This window comes from Chiroxiphia lanceolata, unplaced genomic scaffold (assembly GCF_009829145.1).
Source record: "Chiroxiphia lanceolata isolate bChiLan1 unplaced genomic scaffold, bChiLan1.pri scaffold_53_arrow_ctg1, whole genome shotgun sequence".
Lineage (NCBI taxonomy): Eukaryota > Metazoa > Chordata > Aves > Passeriformes > Pipridae > Chiroxiphia > Chiroxiphia lanceolata.
In genome coordinates, this window is record NW_022476526.1 from 1 (window position 1) to 25,044 (window position 25,044).

General features: G+C 48.7%; 1 protein-coding gene and 1 long non-coding RNA gene across 2 annotated transcripts; both read left to right on the plus strand.

Annotated features, from left to right (window-relative positions):
* Positions 1–7: 7 nt before the first annotated feature.
* LOC116781692 (C1q-related factor-like) lies at positions 8–24,633 on the plus strand (the record flags this gene model as incomplete). The annotated part of the gene is given in 3 exon segments (XM_032677395.1): positions 8–385; positions 24,312–24,359; positions 24,361–24,633. Coding segments are annotated over 3 exon segments (561 nt in total), but the record flags the coding sequence as incomplete, so codon positions are not given.
* LOC116781693 lies at positions 6,334–15,469 on the plus strand. The gene is made up of 3 exons (XR_004354945.1): positions 6,334–6,344; positions 13,520–13,524; positions 15,224–15,469. It is a non-coding gene; the product is annotated as an uncharacterized LOC116781693 (long non-coding RNA).
* Positions 24,634–25,044: the final 411 nt, after the last annotated feature.

Sequence of the window (25,044 nt, forward strand, 5' to 3'; positions counted from 1 at the left end):
TCCGCAAGGAAAACCGGGCAGACCGGGGAAACCGGGACCGTCGGGACCGCCCAGAGAACCGGAGCTGCCAGGGCCGCCGGGGGCGCAGGGAGAAGCGGGAAGACCGGGACTCCCGAGATTACCGGGCCCGGGGGCTACGGGAGCGGTGAGCACAACCATCTACAGCACAGAGGCGAGGGTCACCTTCTACGCCGGGCTCAAGAACTCCCACGAGGGCTACGAGGTGCTCAAGTTCGACGATGTGGTCACCAACCTAGGCAACAGCTATGACGCTGCCCTGGGTAAGCTCACCTGCGCCATCACCGGCACCTACTTCACCTACCACGTCCTCATGCGTGGCAGCGACGGCACCAGCATGTGGGCAGACCTCTGCAAGAACGGGCAGGTAAAGGCTGCCCATCCTAACTCCCTCCGCAGGCACAGGAGCAGTATTGCCCCCGCCAAGCACTGGAGAAGGGCTCTGGATTCTTCCTCGGGGTGCCCCCTCCTTTTCTCGGCCCCAGCAATGCACTCTCTGGGTGCTCCATCCTCCTCCTGGCCCCAGGGATGCACCTCCAGCGTGCCACATCCTTCTCCCTTGTGCTGATGGTGGACTCTGGGTGCTTTCCTGGGGAGTCCCACTCTTTTCCCAACCCCAGGGATGCACCCGGTGGGTGCTCCATCCTTCTCCTGGCCCCAGGGACGAACCCTCAGGGTGCCACATCCTTCTCCCATGCTGATGATGGGCTCTGTGCACTTCCCTAGGGGCCCCATCCTTTTCCCAGCCCCAGGGATGTCTCCCCAGGGTGTCATATTCTTCTCCCAGCGGCAATGATGACCTCTGGGTGCATCCCTGGGGTGCCACATCCTTCTCCCAGCCACAGACATGCACCCCTGGGGTGCTTCATCCTTCTCCCAGGGGTGAAGATGGGTTCTGGCTGCATCCTGGAATGCCCTGTCCTTTTCCCAGGGATGTGCCCCCAGGATGCTCTGTCCCTTTTCTGGAGGCAGTGGTGGGCTCTAGGTGCATCTCCAGGGTGCCATATCCTTCTCCTGCCCATGGATCCATAACCCCTGGGGTGCCCCATCCTTCTCCCGGGGACATGGAGGACTCTGGGTGCACCCCCGGTGTGCCCTGTCCTGCTACCAGCCCTGGAGATGCATCCTCAGCATGCTCCATCCTTCTCCCAGGCCTGGAGATGCTCCCTCAGGATGTTCCATCCTTCTCCCACTGATGGGCCCTGGGTGCACCCCTGGGGTGCCCTGTCCTGCTCGCTACCCCAAAGAAGCACACCTGGGGTGCCCCATCCTTCTCCCAGGGACAGTGATGTGCTCCAGGTGCCCGCCCCAGAGAGCCCCATCCCCCTCCCATCCCCAAACATGCTCCCCCGGGTGCCCCGTCCCTGTTCCCCGTCCCCTCTGCGCTGGGGACAGTCACCACCCACCCTGACATGTCCCCAAGCATCCCTCAGTCCTTTCCTTGGCCCTAGAGATGTGCCCTGCTGTTCCTTGGGGTGCCTTAGGACACCCCCACAGCACCCCTGGGGTGCCCTGCCCCCCCTGGCCATGCCATTGTCCCCGCTGGGGTCCCTGGGGGGGGGGTGAATCCGAAAAATCGGTCCAAGAAACTGTTCAGAGACTTTTTATCTTTAAGCAGCAAGGTATTTGTTTATTCAACGTTGGGAGCAAGCCAGTTCGCGCTGGACAAACTTGCTCACCGGTTCTTCAGAAAATCAGCACTTTTATACAATTTTTAGATGTGATTAAATGCATATTCAAACCATTACAACATCTATCAATACATATTAAAAATAGGCGGAGAATAGGCGGAGCTTGGGGCGGTGCTTCTCTTGGCACCCCATTTCGAGGGGTCGTTCCCATCTTCCTCCGTGGGGCAGGGGACTTTAACTCCTCTTCCTCAGCTTGACCTTTCTTCCTTTCCATTGTTCTTGACCCGCTCACTGAAGCTCAGAAAAGGCCCTGGCTTCAGGCCTATTTCTCCTATTCAAATGCCTACCTGATCCTGCTGTATTTCTAATTTATTGCCTCTAGGCCTATTACATGTTCTTGTACTATTCTCTTAAGCTTTTGGTCCAGTAAGTAGAACAGAATGGGTACAGATTGTTTTGGATGTTGGTAGCTTGTTTGCAGGCCCAAATTTCTTAGTTAACTCTTTTGGGCCTAACCTCCTGTATCATTCCCCCCTTTTTGTTTAGAATTTACAAATTCTTTCGTCAAGTTCTAATTGATTTTGATAGGTATGCATCACTGCCCAAATTATCTGTATCCTTCTAACCATGATGCTTGATTTGTACCATAGCCAGACAGTTAGGATCAGCAGTATAATCATGTCAGCTCCTATTACTAATATTGGATGTATCAAATAGTGGAACACTTGTGATGCCGTAGGGGAGTATCTAGTGAAGATGTCCCACCAGTGGTGTTTTCCCACTTTTTCCACTTTGGTTAAAACAGTTTTTATTCTCTCAGTGTCATGTTCTACTTGCCACAGCATTCGTTTAGTCGTTCTGTTTACTTCTTGGACCAGTTTTTCTATATCAGGATGTTTAAGCATTGCTTTAGAAAGATTAATATTCATTCCTATCTGTAATTTTGGCACATCATGATACATTATATAATCAGCTTCAATCAGTTGTCTAGTAGTCACTAGAATGATACAATCAAAGTCACAGCTTATTATTTTAGTAAAACAAAAACTTAATACTACTCACTACTTCATAACAAATACCTATGGTAAAATTATCACAAAAGATTCTAACACATGCACATCCATTTCCTACATAATAGACTTGTGATTGGGTTTTAGTATGGCGAAGCATTTCAAAGATACACACACACTATCTTCAGCATCTAAGCAGAAATCCTCATTTCCGACTACAGCATTTTCACAGATATATCCTAATTGTCCTTTAGGAGTACATGCCTCAGTACTGACTGACTGCCACTTTTTCTTGGTGTGATCATAACTTGCCCAAACATTATGGTCTATGGGTCTGACAACTACATTTTGGTGTATGGCTCCTAATGTCAGGATAGGAAAGATGGTCTTTTCTTTAGCTGCACTGATAGTGAGTAGATAAGCTTCAATTTGTTCATGTTGAGGATTGTGAGTGAAGTTCACTAACTGCCACCACGCTTAGTAATTTTTCTCAAATTTTGTAGTGGAACTGTTTCTAGCTATTATTTCTCTTACCTCCTGTGGTAATATTCCTGAAGTTCCTTCTCTTGATATTCCTGCAGCTACAGATTGCACCCACTGTTGAGTTTGGAGACATTGTATTATAAGTGCAAACCTTTTATGGATGACACCAGCATAGTCAATAATCTTGGTGAAATCTTTTGCAGTGTGATTAGCTACTAATGTTAACAATTTAACTGCCAATGATTGTGTTTCTGCCAAAGTGAGCAAAGATGATCTTAAAGGGACTTTGAATTTTCCTAGATCAGATGTGACAGTGTTGGAATCATCATCATCATGGCTAGGCTTCGCGAACGAAGATTTGGGAAGGCACTATCCACATTTGCTGCAGGCACGCTGGTGGCTTATGAGGCCAATACGTGACAGACATATCCGATTGTAAAAGGCGCAGCAGAAAGACTCCTTAGATGGTGTATTTTGCAAGATACGGTTCTTTCTGCGTTGCCTTTTTTCCTCGAGAGTGATCCTGCGTGAGTTCTCAAAGGAGACAGCTGCGTTATAGATGGTGTGTCTCCAGGCCTCCCGATTGGAGGCCAGAGTAGACCAGTTATGGTGATCAATATGGCCAAGGCTGAGATGTTGTTTCAGGGAGTCCTTGAATCTTTTCTTCGGGGTTCCTCTCATGCGGCAGCCAGTGGCAAGTTCACCATAGAGCAGGATCTTAGGGAGGCGGTGGTCCTTCATCCTTGAGACGTGCCCTGCCCATCGCAGCTGCGTTCTCAGTAACATGGCCTCAATACTAGTGACAGCGGCTTGCTCTAGTACAGATGTATTGGTCACATAATCTGACCAGCGGATGTTAAGGATTGTACGGAGGCAGCGCTGATGGAAGCGTTCTAGGAGACGCAGGTGGTGGCGGTAGATGACCCATGATTCGGAGCCGTATAGGAGAGTAGACAACACTATGGCTTTGTAAACACTGATCTTGGTGCTTTTCTTTAAGTGTTTATTACGCCATACTCTCTTGTGGAGTTTTCCAAAAGCATTATATGCCTTAGCTAACCTGTTGTCTATCTCTCCGTCGATCTTACCATCTGAGGAGATGAGACTACCAAGGTAGTTAAACTGTTGGACTGATTTGAGCTCTGATTGGCCAATGGTGATGTGGGGATGATGGGAGACTTCCTGAGGTGCAGGTTGATGGAGGACCTCTGTCTTCTTTAAGCTGACTTCCAGCCCAAAGAGCTCAGCAGCATCTGCAAAGCAGGATGTTAAACGCTGCAGGGCTGCTTCTGTGTGGGCAACAAGAGCAGCGTCATCAGCATAAAGCAGCTCCCGGACAAGATGCTTTAAGGTCTTGGTGTGGGCCTTCAGTCGCCTTAGATTGAATAGACTTCCATCAGTACGGTATCGAATGTAGATACCGTCCTGATCATCGAGGTCTGCTGTGGCCCTTTGGAGCATCATGCTAAAGAAGACGGTGAATAGGGTAGGAGCGAGAACGCAACCTTGTTTCACACCATTCTTAATTAAAAAGGGTTCAGAAAGTGTGTTGCCATATCTGACTTGGCCGTGCTGATCCTCATGGAGTGAGATGATCATTTTAAGGAACTTGGGGGGACAACCTAAACGTTCCAAAATCTGCCACAGACCTTTTCTGCTCACAGTATCAAAAGCCTTGGTGAGGTCAACAAAGGTTACATAGAGACCTTTGTTCTGTTCCCTACACTTCTCTTGCAGTTGTCTGAGGACAAATACCATGTCTGTGGTGCTCCTGTTGGCTCTGAAACCACACTGACTTTCAGGTAGAATTCCTTCTGCTATAGTGGGTATTAGTCTGTTCAAGAGTATTCTTGCCAGGATTTTGCCAGCAATGGAGAGCAGAGTAATACCACGATAGTTTGAGCAATCTGATTTAGTACCTTTCTTCTTATACAAAGTGATGATGACAGCATCACGAAGGTCTGAAGGTAGTTCACCGAGCTCCCAGCAGCGCACCACAAACTCGTGAAATTTGGTGTGGAGTGCAAGGCCCCCATGTTTCCAGACTTCAGGTGGAATTCCATCAACCCCAGCTGCCTTGCCGATTTTCACCTGCTGTATGGCCTTGAGGGTTTCTCCTAAAGTGGGGGCAGTATCCAATTCATACTTTACTGGTTGTTGTGTGATGGACTGAATTGCTGAATCTTGGACTACACGGCTGGTACTGAAAAGAGTCTGAAAGTGTTCAGACCATCGATTCAGAATGGAGGTTTTATCTGTTAGAAGGGTTTGACCATCAACACTGAGTAGAGGGCTTTGGACCCAGTATGTAGGCCCGTATGCTGTTTTCAAGGCCCCATAGAAACCTTTGCGATCACCTGTATCTGCGCATAATTGAGTTTTTTCAGCTAGATCGATCCACCAATTGTTCTGGATGTCACAGAGTTTCTGCTGGAGCCTGCTGCAAGCGAGACGAAAGGCTGTTTTTCTTGAGTGACAGGATGGCAGTGCAAGGTGTGCTTGGTGGGCGGTTCTCTTCTTCCTCAACAAGTCTTGGATTTCTTGGTTGTTTTCGTCAAACCAGTCCTTGTTCTTCTTGAGGGAGAACCCTAAGGATTCTTCAGAGGAATGCAGGATGCTGTTTTTAATATGAAACCAGATTGTTTCAGGAGAGGAATCTGTGGGAATGTTTTCGAGCCTAGTTTGAAGGTTTGCCTGGAAACTGTCTCTTACTGTGGCTGATTGGAGATTGTTAACTTGGAGTCTTCTCCTTGGGATGTTGCCCCTCTTTGGTTTGAATTTGAGCTTAAAATTGAGTTTACAGTGCACAAGCCGATGGTCTGTTTGGCATTCTGCGCTGGGCATCACACGGGTATGGAGGACATCGCGGGTATCTCTCTGTCGCACCAAGATATAATCAATGAGGTGCCAATGCTTAGAACGGGGGTGCATCCAGGTTGTCTTCAGACTATCTTTCTGCTGAAAGATAGTATTAGTGACGGTGAGTTGTTGCTCTGCACAGAATTCTAGCAGAAGTCGACCATTACCGTTGCAGTTTCCAACACCATGCTTGCCTAATACTCCTTTCCAGGCTTCAAAATTCTTGCCTACTCTGGCGTTGAAATCACCAAGGATAATGATCTTATTGTCTGCAGGAACCTTTTGGGTAAGGAGGCGCAGGTCAGCGTAAAATTTATCTTTTTCAGTAGGGTCAGCTTGGAGAGTTGGGGCATATATACTAAAGATGACAACATGTTGCTTGTTGTTTAGTGGAAGGCGTAGGGAGATAATGCGGTCAGAGTGACCTGTCGGCAGATTTTCGAGTTTAGGGACAATGGAGTTTTTGATCATGAAGCCGACTCCTGAGAGGTGTTTTTCGGTTCTGGGCTTGCCTGACCAAAAGAGTGTGTAACCAGCACCATGTTCTCTGAGGCTACCTTCTTCATGAAGGCGGACTTCACTGAGAGCGGCGATGTCGATGTTGAGACGAGCCAACTCATGGGCAATTAGGGCAGACCAACGCTCAGGACGTCCGCTACCCGCAGAATCGAGCATGGTTCTGATATTCCAACATGCTAGAGTTAATTTAGGTACACCTTTGGAGGCAGGTGCATGCCTTTGACTTTTGCTCTTTGTGCGACCGCATTGGAAGAAGATGCCCGTTGGCCGCGGTTAACCAACCGGGTGAAAGTGGAGATGAGCTTTGTTTAGGCCACCTTTTCTAGGCCCCTCTCCGAGTGGAGCAAGCAGTGCTGACCTTGAAAAGGCTGCTTGGTCGTTCAGGGTGCTGCCCCAAGAGACCGTCATCTCCGGTCAGTCTCAAATGACCAACATCCTGAACCACCTGCATGCAGGGTTGGGTCTGCGGCTCCCAGTGCACCTTTCACCTGCCGTTTCGACCCTCGCCCGTCGCTACAGGACTTTTTGCATGTGGGTAAAGCCTTCAAGCCTGCGCAGTGGATTTTTTAGGTGAGACACAGTGTGCGCGGAACTGAACCCACCCTTTAATCCTGAGGTTCATCTGCCAGGGCCGAGCGAGCTTGGACGGTGGCAGTGAGGTCCTCAGGACGTAGGTTTGATTAGAGTGACCTTCTCTTAGATGGATGGCCTTACAGGGCTAAGCGAGCTCCATCTGCCCGGGTTTGGGATTGGAGTTGTCCTTCTCCTAGGATGACTGCCAGGAGGCTAAAGAGCTCATCCTGCCCAAGAATGTATTAAATCTGGTCCTACGGTTTTGATCTGTCTGGCATGGGCGACCCTACTGGAGGCATGTACCATACAGTTTGCAACCACACAGGGGAACGGAGACTATGTTCCTATTAAAACGCCTTGGGCAAGTCTTTCATTTCCTGCTTTATTATCACCTACCTATAAATAAACTGGAGGAGGTACCCAGGGACAACCCTTTGTCCTGTCCACCGTTTCAGGATGTAACAGAGCAAAGCAAGTATATCCAGAACATGTCGAGCCTGGGCAGTAGCCACAGGAGAACCAAAACCAGACAGACAGAACAAACAAAGCAAACATTCTGACCCCAGTACCCATCCAGGCAGGGGTGCCTTTTATTGGCCCCAGCCTGGCGGGGTCCCTCATTATTCTAAAAGAACCTACTATCTACCCTGACCTTATCCTACCCCCACTGTGTTTCCACATATCTTCAGGCACACTACTCACTTGCGACATTACATATGGGATTGTGCCACTCTCCCTCCTGCTAGTCGGCGGACCACCACGGCCCGCTTGACACACTACGGTAATCCCCCCCCCCAACCCCTCACCCCCAACCCTGGAACGCCAAACCTCTGTCTACTCCGAATCTTCCTTCTCCTCTTTCATGGAGGTGCAGTACCTGCCGGCAAGGCTCCCCCTGTTTCACCTCTCTCCTGGAACGGCTGTGGCCAAGGGCTCAACCGCGCGCGCAGAGCGCGCGCGGTGCGGGGACACGCCGCAGCCGCCCCGGGAACGGCCCCCCTGTGACAGTATTAGTTTATTCACTAATACTTCTTGATCGGTATTTATAAACTATGGTGTTTAATACACTGAATCCTGTGCCAAACCATCCAGTTACATCTCTTGGAATTCAGGTACGAGGGGATCTGGCCATCATCTATGCATGCCAGCCTTTAAGGCTTTGCTGAATATAGGGCTGACAATCTTTTTGTATGTTTGATATGTTTACTTGAAGGTTTATTCGAACCCTCTTCAGTGAATATGTGGGATCTAACAACAGCTTCTGCTCATTTGAGTGTCTAATCATGTAAGGTCCAGCATAAGTTAAATTGTGGACACTCTCACAGGCTAAAGAAGGTGGTGGTGGTCTTAGTCAATGGGGTGGTAGGAGATTTGCTGGTTGGAAATCTCCTGGTTATATTTCCTTCCCTGAATGTCCACTGACACATCACAGAAACTGATTTGTCTAGAGTGGTGTGCCAACATTGATCAGCCACTAATTACATTTCACAGTAACGTCAATTTTGGGTGACCATCTGATCTGTGTCTATTAAAACACTTGCACTGTATGGGGTACCAGGATTTTACCAATTACTCAGTACCCTTGTTCCTTGGAGGACTATAACAGATGCATTGTATTGGTTAATTTGGCCTGGCTGAGGCAGAAGATCAGGTTGTAAATAAAATAATAGATCAGAGACCCCATTATAGGCCTGAGACCATAATGAGTTCTGGGTAAGGGCTTGATCTAACACCAGTGTACTTATCAGTCCAAAGATCAGTATTGAGGAGGCTTGATAGTAGATGATTCCTCTCCCGAGGTCCATGCTTCCTCTGGAACCCTCTTGACTCGAGAGTAGTGGATCCACGTGGGTTTCTCTTTCACCCAGATCGCTGTGGAGGTGGTAATCAGCACCTGGTAGGGTCCATCCCACTTCTCTCGTGGTGGATCTCCTGAAAGATTCTTAACATATACTCAATCACCGGGATTGAATGGATGTAACTTACAATCAGGCTGCTTGGGTTGGTGTTCTAACACCACTGTAGCATTTTTCTGCAATTGTTTCCCTACAGCCACAACATAATCATATACATACTGATTACTGATTTGATCTAAAGCTTCACTATTCACAGCTTGCATCATGTAGGGTCTGCCCAACAGATTTTCAAATGGACTCAGTTTCTCTTTTGACTTGGCTTGACCTTTAGCCTAATTAAAGCAATAGGTAAAGCTTGATACCAATGAAAATTTGTTTCTTGACATATTTTAGATTCATCTTTTCTACTTGCCCATTTGCCTGGAGTCTGTAGGGCATATGCAGTTGTCAATTGATTTTTAGTGCTTTACTTATTGCTTGTACAATTCATGCACAAAAGTGTGAACCTCTATCGGAAGAGATGCTCTTAGGCATTCCAAACCGTGGTATAATCTCATTCAACAAGACTTTAACCACTCCTTTTGATTCATTTTTTTCTACATGGGAAAGCTTCAGGCCGTCCAGAAAATGTGTCAGTCAAAACTAAGAGATAACAGGACCCCCCCTTTTCTTGGGAGCTCAGAGAAATTAATTTGCCAAATTTCACCTGGGAAATGCCCTTTACTTATTGCCCTTTGGTGTATTTTTTTGTTCCAGTATTTCAGACAAAGTCCACATTGAGATGTGACTTGCTCTATTGTGATAAATAAATTTGGTCTTGCTACTCTAGTCCTTAAATGCTAATAGAGTGAGTCTAAGTTCCAATAAGTTTTATCATGTTTTACTTTTACAAATTACGACACTAATTTCTCTAATAGTATTAACTGACCTGTTTTTAGTTAACCTCACCCATTGTCTGACACCTTACCTTCATTTTCATGTATCCACTTATAATCTGTTTCTTGATATTCTACCTGTTGATCTGTGTCTAGTTCTTCTAGCACTAAAGCTGCTACTGGTAGTTCTTTACTTCTTGCAGCAGCTAATTCAGCTTCTGCAGCAGCTTTTCTGTTTCTTATTTCCAGGACAGTGTTACCTTTCAGGTGTCCTTGGCAGTGCATAATTGCCACCTGAGAGGGAAGTTCTACAGCTTCTAATAATCGTAGAGTTTCTTCAGTATATTCTACCACTTTTCCTTGAAGAGTTAAAAGTCCTCTTTCTTTCCAAATTGCTCCATGAGCGTGAACTGTGCCAAAGGCATATTTGAAGTCAGTCCAGGTGTTAATTTGTTTTCCTTCTGCCAATCCTAAAACTCGAATGAGAGCCATCAGTTCTGCTTTCTGGACTGAGGTTCCTGCGGGCAAAGGATTTGATTTGATTACCTCAGTAGTGGTGGTCGCAGCATACCCAGCCATCTTCACACCTTGTCTTATGAAACTGCTGCCATCAGTAAACCGGTCTTCTGCATCCAGGGGTGGTTCTTCTTTAAGGTCCAGGTAGCTGCAGTACACTGCTTCAATGGTTTCCAGGCAGCCTTGCGTGACAGGTGCAGCCGAGATTCTTCCTTCTAGGAATGAAGCTGGGTTAACAATGTTAGTCACCTGAATGGTTATGTCATCTGATTCAGCCAGGATTACCCGATATTTCAGAAACTGGGAAGGTGACAACCAATGATTTCCTTTCTCTTCCAGTACTGTAGATACTGTGTGGGACACTAACACAGTCATTTTCTGTCCCATTGTACATTTCCTGGCTTCTTCTATATTTATGATCATTGTTGCTACTGCCCTTAGGCAGGTGGGCTATCCTTTGCTTACTTCATCCAATTGCTTGGAGAAGTAGGCTACTGTTCTTTTGTATGGCCCTCGTTGCTGAGCCAGGACCCCCAGAGCCTTTCCTTGTCGTTCATGAGAGAACAAACAAAAGGGCTTCATTACGTCAGGCAATCCCAACGTCAGAGTCCTCATGAGTTCTCATCTCAGCTGTTTGAAGGGGGTTGCTTCAGGGGTCCAGATGAGGTTGCCCTTAGTTATTTTCAACAGGTCATATAAAGGCTTTGCAATTAGTCCATACTGATATATCTATAAACAACACTGACCTGTCATTCCTAGAAAGGCTCGAAGGTTTCTCACCATCTGTGGTTTCAGTGTCTGGCAGACAGTTTCCTTTCTTGTTGTCCCCAGTGATCATTGTCCTTCAGATACTTCGTAATCCAGGTACACCACTTGTTTCTGCACCGGCTGTGCTTTCTGTTGAGAGACTCGATACCCATTTAAGTCCAAAAAGTTTAAGGTTTACTGTCCATTGGACACATTCTTCTTGTTTTTCAGTAACAATCAATAGATCATTCACATATTATAAAAGTACACCCTTTCCCGGTGGTGACTGCCATTGTTCCAATTCTTTAGCTAATTAATTCCCAAAATTGTGGGAATATTTTCTAACCCTTAAGGTAACACTGTCCAAATGAGCTGAGTTTCCCTTCCTGTGGTGGGATTTTCCCACTTGAAGGCAAATATTCTTTGACTTTCCTGCGTTAAGGGAAGGCAGAAAAAGGCATCTCTTAAGTCTAATACTGTGAACCAAATTACACTTTCTTTTAATATTGTTAATAAGGTATATAGGTTTGCAACAGCTGCATGTATGTTTTAGCTATTTTATTTACTGCTCTTAAATCCTGAGCCAACCTATGTGTTCCATTTGTCTTTTTGACTGGTAAAATTGGGGTGTTGAAATCTGATTCACACTCCACAAAAACCCTAATTTCAAGAAGTTATCTATTATTGGCTCAATTCCTCTTCTATCTTCTAGCCTCAGTGCATATTGCTTCCTAACTACTGGGTTTGCTCCTGTCCATAATTCTATTTCAATGGGAGCTGCCCTTTTCGACTTTTCTGGTGTTTCAATAGCCCAAACTCCTAGGTATACCTGATCTAAAATTTGATTGACATTTGAATTACCCTGGCTTGGCTTCACATAGCTCATTGCTAAACTCAGAGCTGCTATTAATTGTTCTTCCTTTACCTTAAGTTCAATTTTACCTTGTTTGAATTCTATTACAGCTCCCAGATTTTCTAGTAGGTCTCTGCCCAATACGAGTTTGGATAAATTTGGTAAATACAAAAACTTGATGCATTCCCATTTGTTTTCCAATTTTGTTCAAAAGAAAGCTTTTCTGATTGGCCAGTGGCACCCACGACTTAAACATATTTATCACTTTAAGGTATTAATTCAAAACAGAAAATGTAGCCCCAGTATCAATTAGAAAATCTAATTCTTCTTTTTTGTTCCCCTAGCTTAATTTTTACCAGCAGGTCCCCTAGGCACTGGCCTGCCGGCTCCCCCCTTCACTCAGTATTCTGTAAGCAACAACAGCCCCTCCTATGCCTGTATTTCCACCTGTTAATTCAGGGCATTCTTGCTTCCAGTGTCCCTCTTTTCTGCAATATGCGCACTGGTTCTGACCCAGCCTTGTCTGTCAGGGAGGTAAACCTTACATCTGTTACACAAGGCTCATACATATAACTAACAGTTGCAAAACTGACAAATCTTAATTCTAGGTCTTATCCAAAGTGATGTGCTTATAGTTGACTCTTCAGCACTACCTCTCATATAGTAACTCTTAGCATGATAATACCTTTAACTGTATGCTCCTGGATGTTTCGAGGTAAGCAAGATATATCAGCTACACAATAACAATATTTGGCCAAATACAAACAAAACCAGACCAGACTAGACCAGAGGGGATATTCCCACGGGAGAGTGTCCTCTCCCGTGTTCCCTGCAAGACGGCGTCCCGCCTCGACTCACGGGTATCCAGAACCAGAATAACCAGACAAAACGAGAAACCAGATACAAATACCTTTTATCAATAGGCAGTGTTCTTGTCCAGCCCCCGCAAGAAGCCACCGAAGAAGGGAGCCCCTTCGGGTAAAAAGACTTACCCGAGGGCGCCCAAGGGGGTCCCGTCCTCCGAGGGATTCTACAACCGGGTGGAGAAGGTGTCCTGCCGCAGGTCACCAAATGAATCCGAAAAATTGGTCCAAGAAACTGCTCAGAGACTTTTTATCTTTAAGCAGCAAGGTATTTGTTTATTCAACGTTGGGAGCAAGCCAGATCGTGCTGGACAAACTTGCTCACCGGCTCTTCAGAAAATCAGCACTTTTATACAATTTTTAGATGTGATTAAATGCATATTCAAACCATTACAACATCTATCAATACATATTAAAAATAGGCGGAGAATAGGTGGAGCTTGGGGCGGTGCTTCTCTTGGCACCCCATTTCGAGGGGTAGTTCCTATCTTCCTCCATGGGGCAGGGGACTTTAACTCCTCTTCCTCAGCTTGACCTTTCTTCCTTTCCATTGTTCTTGACCCGCTCACTGAAGCTCAGAAAAGGCCCTGGCTCCAGGCCTATTTCTCCTATTCAAATGCCTACCTGATCCTGCTGTATTTCTAATTTATTGCCTCTAGGTCTATTACATGTTCTTGTGCTATTCTCTTAAGCTTTTGGTCCAGTAAGTAGAACAGAATGGGTACAGATCGTTTTGGATGTTGGTAGCTTGTTTGCAGGCCCAAATTTCTTAGTTAACTCTTTTGGGCCTAACCTCCTGTATCAGGGGCAGGGACAATGTCTGTGGTGGTCTCAAGGGGGGCAGTGCCTGCCCCGCTTTTGGGGGACTGCACCCTCAGCCCAGAGCTGGTTCTGCTGCTGCTGTGCCAGGGGAGATGTCCCCACCTCTGGCCGGGCTGTGTGGGGACACTGGGAGGGGACAGATCCTTCCTTCCCCCTCCCCGCTCCCACATCCCCCCGACCCCATCCAGCTGAACCCCCCAAACCCAAGATTCAGCCTTGCCCCCCCCGCATTTTCAGGTGCTCCTTTCCCATCCCATGTGCCCCCCCGGCCACTACTCGAGGGACAAGACATGGTTGGGACCCCCGAGCTGTCACCCGAGCTCCATTCTCTGGATGTCACCTCAGCCCGGCATCCTCGCCGGGATCCATCCCATCCCACCCCGCTCCTGCTTCCCATCGCTTCCCTTGGCATCACCCCCTGCGGTGCCTCCTTGTCCCGAGGATGTGGGACCCCGAATTAACCCAAAACTGAGTTTTCACCTCAAAAAGCAGCCGGGGGGTGGGGGTAGGCAGGAGCCTTGTCACAGTCACTTCACTCCTCGGCTCCGAGCCCTTCTGAGCAGGAGCAGGAGCTGCTTGGCAGCTTTTCTCCATGTAAACAGCTTAAATTTCCTTTTATCGGGATTTTTTTTGTCTTCTCCCACCCTCCAGCCCCAAATTTTGGGGTGTTCCAGCGTCGCTTGGCACTGCTGGCTCTTCCTCCCAAACAGCATCCGTGTAACTCTGAACTGAGCACCCCAAAAACTCACCTTGACCCATTTGCCTCCCCCAAAACACATCTGGGGACCACCCCAAACCTCCCCACCCCCCACCTCTGGGGGATATCGATGTCCTTGGATAAATGTCCAGGAGCTGGGGAGCCCCTCGTTGAGAGGAGCCTCACTTGGGTGGGTGATGCAGCTTAATTAACTGCTTGTTAATTACTAACAGGGCATTGCCGTGCTGGTATCTATGACAAAGTTCCCCCCAAAAATGCCCCAAATAATTAAAAAGATGGGGTTAATTAGGGGTTTGTTCCCAAAAAATCCCTGTCCCTGGCAAGCTGGGGGAGCCTGGTGGATAAGCGTTGATCTGGCACCTTTGGAGGGAGTCAGGACGTGGGGGGCCCCCCAAATTTCCTCTCGTGCTGCCGGTTTGGGGGCAGCCCATCACCCTTGTGTCAGGGTTGGAGTTAATGAGAGCCAGGGGAGCTGCTGTTGGTGGTTAATTAGCATTATTTATTATTTGTATTAGCCCGTAGCTGAGGCGAGGGGCAGCGGGAGGGGGGAGATGGATGGACAGACAGATGGATGGACAGGGGGATGGCACCAGGTGGCTGTGGGGTCCCCATGGTGGGGTGAGGGCCGTCCATGGCTCAGGGAGGGTCACAGCCCCAGGAGACCCCAGTGGGGACAGTCCGCAAGGGCACACAGGGACCTGCCAGGCAATCCTGGGGGCATTCATTGCCCTGCCTGGGGGGCCAGGGGGGCACCTTCTGCTGCACCCAAGGGCCCTGAGGGGCACCTGCTACCGTGCCCAGGGGGTCTGGGGGGGGCACCCAGTGCTGGGCTATTGGGGTCTGAGGGGGGGCACCCACTGCTGTGCCCAGAGGGTCTGAGGGGGTGTTACGACCCGCCCCAGGAAAAGAAGGGGGAGGGGGTAACCCAGGTTTTATCAATAATTCCTTTGGGGTGGATTAAAGCGAAACGACACTAAATAATCGGTGTCTGAAAACATATATTGACAAGATTTATTTTAACAATTCCGCATCAGTAGGTATGTTAACATTTTGGGTGCTGTCATAACCTTTCTGGGGAGGAGAAAAATGCATAGGGGAGAGAAAGACAGGGTAAGAGTAAGGGAGAGCAAGAAAAAAAAGAAGATGAGATAATCACTGCCCACTGGATCCAGCGATGTCTTGGTCCACAGGTGGTGGGGGGAGAAGGAAAAGCAAAAACCTCGCCAAAACCCCAAAGTCACCAGTCAAAATCCATATCCTTTGCACCTCCCCTAGGGCGGGGAATTGTTTTCATAGGTTGGTGTCCCCCTTTTTGGCACCGAGTTAACTCGGTTCTTCCCGCCTTTTCGGGGCTTGCTGCACTGGAGGAGGGGGGGGGGGATGGGCCCAGTTGCCCATCAGAAAGTCAAAAGCCTGCAGAAGTCTCTTAGAATGCATAAATCATTAACTGTTTCAGTCTCTGACACCACCCCGTGATTTATGCATTCAATGATTTTTTTTCTTCTCTGTGAATCTTCTTTGTGGGCGGTGCTTCTCGTATAGTGGACAGGAAGACAGAAGAGTAAAGGAAAGGAAGAGATAGCCCCAATGCACCACAATTCTCCTCTCTCAAAAAAAACTTTATAATAAAATAGTAAACTAATTTGTATTAGCTACTCTCTCTCCACCCCGTGAGTAATCAGGGTGAGTAATGGGCTACAATCAAATTTCTTAACATTAATAAGGTTACAAACATATACACATACTTGAAATTATACATCAAAAACATTGAGTTACTTGGGAGCTGGTAAAAGGCTTTCTTATGTTCTCTTTGGGCTTAAATTTAGTTCTATTTGTTAAATTTAACCAAATATGAAATTCAATGCCTCTCAAGGTAGAAGGCTAATGTATATAATACATATTTGTATGATTTCAAATATGCATGAATACTTGTACTAACTCCCAGGTTATATTTGGTTGAGTTTAGATATTTAAAAAGACAAAATAAACTTGGCAAAAATTAAACTAACAATACATCTCAGAAAAACTACACAAACAAGTTAACAATCCTTAATACAAGTAATTTTGGGAGTAGGGGAACACAAACACAATGTTTGTGGTAGGTTCAAAACTATTAGGATCATAACATTTTTAAGATAAAACTCATGCAGACAACCAATGTGGTACAGAAAAACCCAAAAAACCAGTATAACTCTTCAGTTCTGTTGTCACTTCATGTTGTCGTAGGATAATGAGAACTAATGATAGCAGCAGTAGAAGGCTTTATCGGTATCATGTGGTGTGATCTCTTCTGCTGGTAGGTTTCTGCAAAAGGAACAAATCTGGCCCATTGCGGACCGATTGTTAAAAAGAAGGAACAATCCATCGAGTGTTTATTCGATGGTCCTTCTCATGAGCATCTGTGGCTACCCATGTATGAGGGTTAACCGGGGTTTTTAGAGTGAGTGGCACCTGTCCCACAGAGGGTAGATTTACTAATACAGGTTGGCCTGGATAATGGAGTGGTTTTACAGGATCTTTACTTTTGTTTTCCCTCAGTACAATAGTGGGAGGTTTGGGGCAGAATGCTGTAATTCGAGGGCAACCATTTATTCCCCATCGGCTATTGATTTTGGTTACTGCATCAGAAACTCTGGAGGCCCATTCAGGGTTATGAGGTTTTATGGCTCGCTTTAGGAGCCCATTGGTACGTTCCACAATACCATTTGCTTGTGGATAATATGGAGTGTGGAAGGTCCATTGAATTCCCTCTTCTCGGGCCCATTCTTGTACCACCCCGGCAGTGAAATGGCTCCCATTGTCTGATTGGATAGACTTTGGTTTGGGTAGATAACTGAACCAGAGTTTTAGAGTTTTCACAGTATTCTCTCCTGTGGCTCGTCGCACAGCTTCAGCCAAGGTTAGTCCTGATATTATCTCTACCCCAACCAGGATGTATTGTTTTCCATAAGAAATTCGGAAAGGACCGATGTAGTCTACCTGCCAGGTATCCCACAATCCCTTGTTATCCCTCAGGTGCAGGGGTGGATCTTTCAGTGGATCATGATCTTTCAACCTGGTGCAGCATAGACTACAGGCAGAGATCACTGTGTTGCACAGTTCCCTGGTAACTGGCCACCCTCTACTGATTGCTTCTTTAAACAGATCTCTGTTTCCTGAGTGATCTCTTTTTACATGTAACCATTCTAACAAACGCTCCCAATTTTGTCCCTCTCCCTCTATTGTTATCTTAGCTAACCGTGTCAGTGAGTCTACTTGATTGTTTAACAGATGAGCGGGGTTGTTATCTGTTTGGTGTGCAGCAACCCATCCTACAAGGAATGTTTTTTGTCTAGCAATGTTTAGAATCTCTTTCCATTTTTCTTGTTGCCACACTGATACTTGATTCACTTCCCATTGATTTTGTTCCCAAAAAGGGAGCCACTCTGTACATCCTTTGAATACTGCATAGGAATCTGTGTAAATGTATGTGTCTCCTTCAGTGTCTGCTTCTCTGGTAAATACACTCCATACTGCTACTAACTCCCCGACCTGAGCACTCCCTTCTCCTTCTGTCACTACCCTGTTCCCTGAATCAACATGTAGGGCCACAGCTCGATATTTCCACACTTTTCCTTCTCGTCTGGCAGAAGCATCTGTAAACCAAACATTTTTTAAGTGAGGTTCAAAAGCGGGAGCAGGTTTTATACAGGAAGGAGGAGGGTTTGTTCTTGTATTTGGAGTATTTTTGGAGCTCCTTCAGTTATTTGACGAGAGTGATAGTAATGATCAATTTGTGCATACCATCTCCGAACTGTTTCTCTCTGAGCTACCCCTGCAGGGGGGGGGGGTTCCAGATATCACTGGCTTTAAAACCTTAAAAGGCCCTCGCAGGATGATTGATTGGTGTCGAATTGTCTTCTCTGCTTCCTGCAGGGCTAAACAGACCACAAACAGGCCTTTTTCCCAAGCAGAGTATCGTTTTTCAGCATCTTTTAGGCTGCGAGAATGAAAACCAATGGGGCGAGTGGGACCTTCAGGTCCCCGCTGCCACATATGTATGGACAGACTGTGGATTGCAAATCCCCATTCAACTTGGAGTGGATCTGTGGGATGTATGGGCCCCAGAGTTTGGTATACACTAGCTTCAAAGATTAGTAATTTTAGGGCTTCTTCATGCATGGGGGTCCACTCCCATGTTGCTTTTTTTCGTGTCAGGTCATACAGGGGACGAGCGATAATGGAGAAATCTGGCACATGTTTTCTCCAAAAAACCAGCAAACCCAAAACATGCTGGAGCTCTCTTTTACTCTCTGGCATCTTTACTTGCTCTAGGGTGTTTAAGGTTTCAGGAGGGATGCACACTGCTCCTCCTTTCCACCATATACCTAGGAATTTTACTTCAGAGGAGGCAAGCTGTACCTTTTCTGTGGGAATTTGGAGCCCCAGACTTTCTAGGTGAGTGATAATATTTTTCTGGGTTTGGCTCACTGGTATGACATCAGAGCCACCAATTAATATATCATCAATATACTGATATACTTTAGTTCCCTCTTCAGGAGTAATTTGAGCCAGCTCCTGTGCGAGTGCATGATGGGCCAGGGTAGGGGAGTGTCGGTATCCCTGAGGTAGACGAGTAAAGGTATATTGGTTACCCTCCCAGGTAAAAGCAAAACGATCTCGGTCTGCCTCCTGTAAGGGAACCATAAAAAACATATCTTTGACATCAATAGTTGCAAGAATTGGATGGGCCTGCTCCTGAATTGTAGCAATCAGCTCAGCTATGTTAGGTACTGCAGCTGTCAGGGGGCCACTGTTAGAGTTGAGACGTCGATAATCTACTGTAAGTCTCCAATTTCCATTAGGTTTGCGAACAGGCCATACCGGCGAATTGTATGGTGAGTGTGTAGGGACAACCACTCCTTGCTCTTGCAGTTCTGCAATTACTGGAGCAATTCCCTCACGTGCCCCTAAAGGAAGTGGGTAGGGTTTTACATTTGTTATTTTGGAAGGAGGCAGACTTGGAGGGGTTTGTAACAGACGGACAGAGAGGGATGGGAGACCAAACACCCATTCTCTCCCTTTGGCATCTGTCCAGGCCCTCCCTTTTAAAAGATCTAACCCCAGGATGTTAGCTGGTAGTGGCCCCACAATCATGATAGTTTCTGTGGCTGTCTCATCTCCCGGTAACCAGCATTTTACTCGAGCAGTGTATTGGGGTTGGGATTTGCCAAAGGCATCAGTTACCCATATTTTTTTTTTGTCTGGCTTAATGCCACACTGGGTAGTAGCTTCAGTTTGGAGTGCTGAGACCTGTGCACCTGTGTCCACCACAAATGTAACCAAAGATTTAAAAGGGCCGAGAGGAAAAGTGATCACCATATCTCCCTGGCTGTTTTCTGTGAGCCTTCTCATGTAAACCCACTGACCGCTCCCCGGCTCACTTACTGGGAGCGGTGTGTCCCGTTTCCCAACTCGGGATTGGTTAAATTGATTTCTGGTGGGGCTGAGGGAACCATAGTGTTGGATTCCTGGGGAGGGTTGCCCCCAGGGGGTGATTCATGCTCTTTGATCTTATCCCACTGCTTTATCAAGTGTTCCAAATTAGCTGTGGGTAGTTTATCCATCACTTCTCGAGGAATTCCTTTCTCGATACCCTCCACCCACAAACTGTACCTTGTTCGCTCACCAGGTGTCGCATTTTGCTGACGACTACCTGGCAAAGGTGGTTTTCGGATCTCTCCTACCCTTCTGATATCTGTTTTTTGCTTAACACTACTTGTATCAGAGACCCCCAACTGTCGACCAGTAGTTACCAATTCTTGGGCTACCTCTAACCAGGTCATCCCCAGTGGAGCACCCCTTCTTCTGGGCCTGGGGGTTGTCATTATGCGCTCTTGTAGTTGTTTAGCATGAGTTTTTAGTGCATCAGGCAGGTCTCTTATCAGGGCGGGAAATCTTTGTGGATCCGCTTCGAGTTCCATAGGGGAATGCCGCTGCGAGTCCAACAATCTTGTATGGATTAATTGGAGGCATGCAGCTTTTTGTACGCTTTCGACAATGTGGCCAATTGTGGGGGTTTTAACTGTATGAGGATCTCCCCTTTCGATAGGGTCTAACCCGCCTGCCCAGTAGGCAGCTCTCTGGGTCAGCGGCCACGGTGCTCGGTTATCATTTGTGGTCAGGAAGACCCCTGGGCCCCAAAATCCTCTGGCCTCATCTTCACTTAACAAACTCCGAACCCCTCCTGTAAGGGATACTCTCCACACATATTCAGTCTCTGATTCACTGGCCTTACGACTGTATTTTTCCTGAATTTTGGCCAGTGCTTCCCCCGTGTACGGGGTAATTCGTGTGGTAGTTTGCCGATCTGCCCCCTGGCCAGTGGTTTCGGTTTTAATGAGGGGACGCATATATATTACCTTGTCCTCTGGGTAACTTTGCTTCAACTCTTCTAATTCCCCAGAGGGGTACAGGGATTTGTTAACATCTACCGGTTTAAGGTATTTTGAATTAATATCCCGCAATTCACAATTTTTCATTTCCAGTATCTTTTTAAGCCTTTCATTTTGTTCCTCCTCATCTTGTAGGGCTGACCGAAGCAATGAGTTAATCTCTCTCTCTCTTTGGAGTGCCTGACGCTCAGCAGTTAACTGCAGGCGTTCTTTTCCTAATTGCTCCTGTAATGCCTTCATTGACTCTTGAAGAGATCTTATCACCTCACCGGTAGATTTTTGAATAGCCTCTTTTTCTAGCTGGTCCTGCAAAGTTCTCATTGACTCTTGGAAAGATTTTATCACTTCACTTAGGGATTTCTGAATAGCTGATTTTTGCTTTTGCACTGCTCTAAGGAACACGCCTAAGACAGCACCCACAAAAAACAGTTCTAAACCAAGGATAACTATCAGGAGGGAATAATCCCCATATAGCTCAACCTGGGGTGTCATCCCCTTTGCCTCAGTCATTACCCAGCTTAGGTTAATGTCTTTCTCCTCCTTAACCCTCTGAGGGCTGGTTTGACTCTCTCCTGGAAAACCTTTTAACAGGTCCAGGTACCAGAGAACCTTTCAACAGGTCCAGGTACCAGAGAACCTTTCAACAGGTCCAGGCCACACCAGGAAACCTTTCAACAGGTCTGATGTGCCCAGGTCACACCGAGAGGAGAAAAATTCTCACTATAATTTTACAGCGAAGGGATAGTCACCATTTGACTCGCCCTCGGCATCGCTTTTGGAATACACCGATTACTCCACCACATCCAAAGGACCCTGCTCGCTGCGCCAAAGAAATGTTATGACCCGTCCCAGGAAAAGAAGGGGGAGGGGGTAACCCAGGTTTTATCAATAATTCCTTTGGGGTGGATTAAAGCGAAACGACACTAAATAATCGGTGTCTGAAAACATATATTAACAATTCCGCATCAGTAGGTATGTTAACATTTTGGGTGCTGTCATAACCTTTCTGGGGAGGAGAAAAATGCATAGGGGAGAGAAAGACAGGGTAAGAGTAAGGGAGAGCAAGAAAAAAAAGAAGATGAGATAATCACCGCCCACTGGATCCAGCGATGTCTTGGTCCACAGGTGGTGGGGGGAGAAGGAAAAGCAAAAACCTCGCCAAAACCCCAAAGTCACCAGTCAAAATCCATATCCTTTGCACCTCCCCTAGGGCGGGGAATTGTTTTCATAGGTTGGTGTCCCCCTTTTTGGCACCGAGTTAACTCGGCTCTTCCCGCCTTTTCGGGGCTTGCTGCACTGGAGGAGGGGGGGGGGATGGGCCCAGTTGCCCATCAGAAAGTCAAAAGCCTGCAGAAGTCTCTTAGAATGCATAAATCATTAACTGTTTCAGTCTCTGACAGGGGGGCACCCACTGCTGTGACCAGGGGTGCTGGGAGGACACACACCACAATGTCTGGGGGTCCTGGAGGGCTCCCAGGGCTGTGCCCAGGGATCCTGAGGGGCACCCGCTACTGTACTTCGGAGTCTGGGGGGTACCTGCTGCCACAACTTCGGGGTCCTGGCATGGCACCTGGGGCAGACGACATGCCCGAGGCCCCGAGTGTCACCATGAGTGGCTTGGCCTAGACATGGGAGCACCCCACTGCCCCTTGTCACCCTCAGAAAGCCCTTGGGTGCAGCCCACCCCCTTGGGGACCACCCCAGAGTGTCTCCAGGGTCAGGGACACCCCTAGTGCTATCACTGGGGTCAGGGGCAGCAGGCACAGCACAGTTGGGGCTGGGGCTGTGTCACCCCGGGGGCTCCCACCCCATGGCTGTGCCACAGGGAAACTGAGCTGCGGAGCAGGACAAGGGGGGTGGGTGGAAGTCCCCCCTCCTGTTGCTAGCACAGTGCCGGGAGCCTGGGCCCAGCACTGCCATTTATCTTCCCTGGTTAGGGAAGGGCTGGCAGGCAAGCAGTGAGGAGGCGGCTCCTTAACGAGGGAAGACGGATGGCACCAGGCGGCTCCAGCTGCCACAGGGGGCGGACCATGGCAAGAACCTGGCACCAAACCTGTTTTTTCCTGTTTCTCCTGCTTCTTCCCCCTCTCCTCTTCTTTGGCAGAGGCAGCGTCCCCTGGAGATTGCGGTGCTGTGACCGACAGAGATTTCCCAGGGACACTCGTGGTGGCAGGGAAGACACAGGGTGGCTTTGAACAGAGTGACAGTTCTGGTGGTGGCACGAGGCTGGGCGGGGTGAGAGCAAATCCTATGGGATCCCCAGCTGAGCCATCAGTAGGTTCCAGAGTTAACAGCATCTGACCACACCATCACTGCCTGTGGGCTCGGGTCGGTGCATCTGCATCCCTGAGGAGCAGCAGACCCCGGGACCCCTGTCCTGGAGGCAAAGGACAGGACTCCGTGGGCACAGCCCTCCCACTCCCGCCGCTCCCGGACCCCAGTGCCTGCCTGCCCAGCACAAGCCAATTAAGAGCTGATTCTGGTCAGCTGTAATTAGTGGCACCTTCTCCCAGCGCAGCGCTTCTGCATTTCAGCAGCCGCCTTGTCACTGTCACCCAGCGCTGTGATCTCCCCGCGAGGCGCTGGCGGAGATTTGATTACCCAAAGAATTCTGCAGCAGCAGCAGGTCCAGCCGTGGAGCTGCTTCTCCAGGTGGTGACGGCTCCTCTGGCTCTGCAGGTATCTCCCAGTACATCCCAGCTCCCAGGAGAGCTCTGTGGGGGGAACATCCCGTGGGTTGGGGTCCATGTGAGGGGGGATCTGGGGGGGGATTTGAGCTCAGCCCTTGCCACACACTTGTGGTCCTTGTTCAGCTCGTGGGAAGCACTGAGGGATGTGTGGGATTCAGTGGGTTGGTTTGGGACTGGGGTGGGAGATGGGATCCTGCGTCCCAGGCACGGTCCTGTATCCTAATCCAGAGATGGGGCCCCATGTCTGAGCCATGGTCCTGCATCCAAATCTGAAGCTGGAGTCCTGTGTCTGAGATGAGGTCCTTCATCCAAACCTGGATCTGGGTTCTATGTTGGAGCTGTGATTCCCACATCTGAATTGGGAGCTGGGGTCCTGTGTCCTAGATGTGGTTCCACATCTGACTCTGGATCTGGGTCCCTGTCTCTGAGCTGGGGTCCTGCATCCAAATCCTGAGTTAGGGTCCTGTCTGTGTGCCATGGTCCCATGTCTGAGTCTGGAGGAATGGTCCCATGTCTGGTCCTGCATCCCAACCCAGACTGGGGTCCCATGTCAGAGCTGTGGTCCCACATCAGAACCCAGAGCTGTGGTCCTGTATCCAATTCCAAGTGCCACAGCACCATGTCTGTGCCACGGTCCCCCACCCAAACTCAGAGCCGTGGTCCCTTATCTGTGCCCGCCGGGTCAGGGAGAGGCTCTGGGGGATGCCCGGAGCAGCCTCACCCATGGGTGGGGATCCAGGGGGGTGCAACCCTGCAACTGAGGGTGAGCTGGGACCAGGGGTGTCTCGTGGGCCCCACAGGCTGGGGCGTGCCCTGAGCCGGTCCTGCGGTATCCCCTGGGCAGGTCCTGGCCAGCGCCATCGCGCAGGACGCCGACCAGAACTACAACTACTGTTACTTGTAACAGCGTCATCCTGCACCTTGACGCGGAGGACGAGGTGTTCATCAAGCTGGACGGGGGCAAAGCCCACATCGGCAACAACAACAAGTACAGCAACTTCTCTGGCTTCGTCATCTACTCGGACTGAGCCTGGACCCACAGCATCGCCCCGGGCACCCCTCTGACCCCCCAGCCCCACGGCATCACCCCCAGCAGCCCCCAATGCCCCAGCCCCACAGCATCCCTCTGCCGCAGTTCAGCCCCACGGCACCCTCTGAATCCCCATCCCCACAGCGTCCCTGGGCCATGGTTCAGTTCCCTGCTGCCCCACAGCCCCCATGGTCTTCCCTTGCTCCCACCCAGCCCCACAGCATCCCCCTGCCTGGTGCTCTCAGCTTCCCACGGTGCCCCAAACCCCCTTTTCCCATTAAGGCACTCCACAGCTGCCAGTTGAGGGCTTGGGGCTGCAGAGGGTTTTGGCAGGTGGCAAAAAGGCTGGGGGACCCCCCACACTGCCCTAGTGCAACCCCCCTCCCACGGCTGAGCCTCCCCTTGTCCCCCGGTGCCCCGTCCCCGCTGTTCCCCCCCCTCCCTGGGGCGGTGCCGCGGGTCTGGCAGAGTGGTCCTGATGTACAGACGTGCAGTGCCCACCCAGCCCCGGGCTGGGGGGCTGCGCTGGGGGACTGGGGGAGCTGCC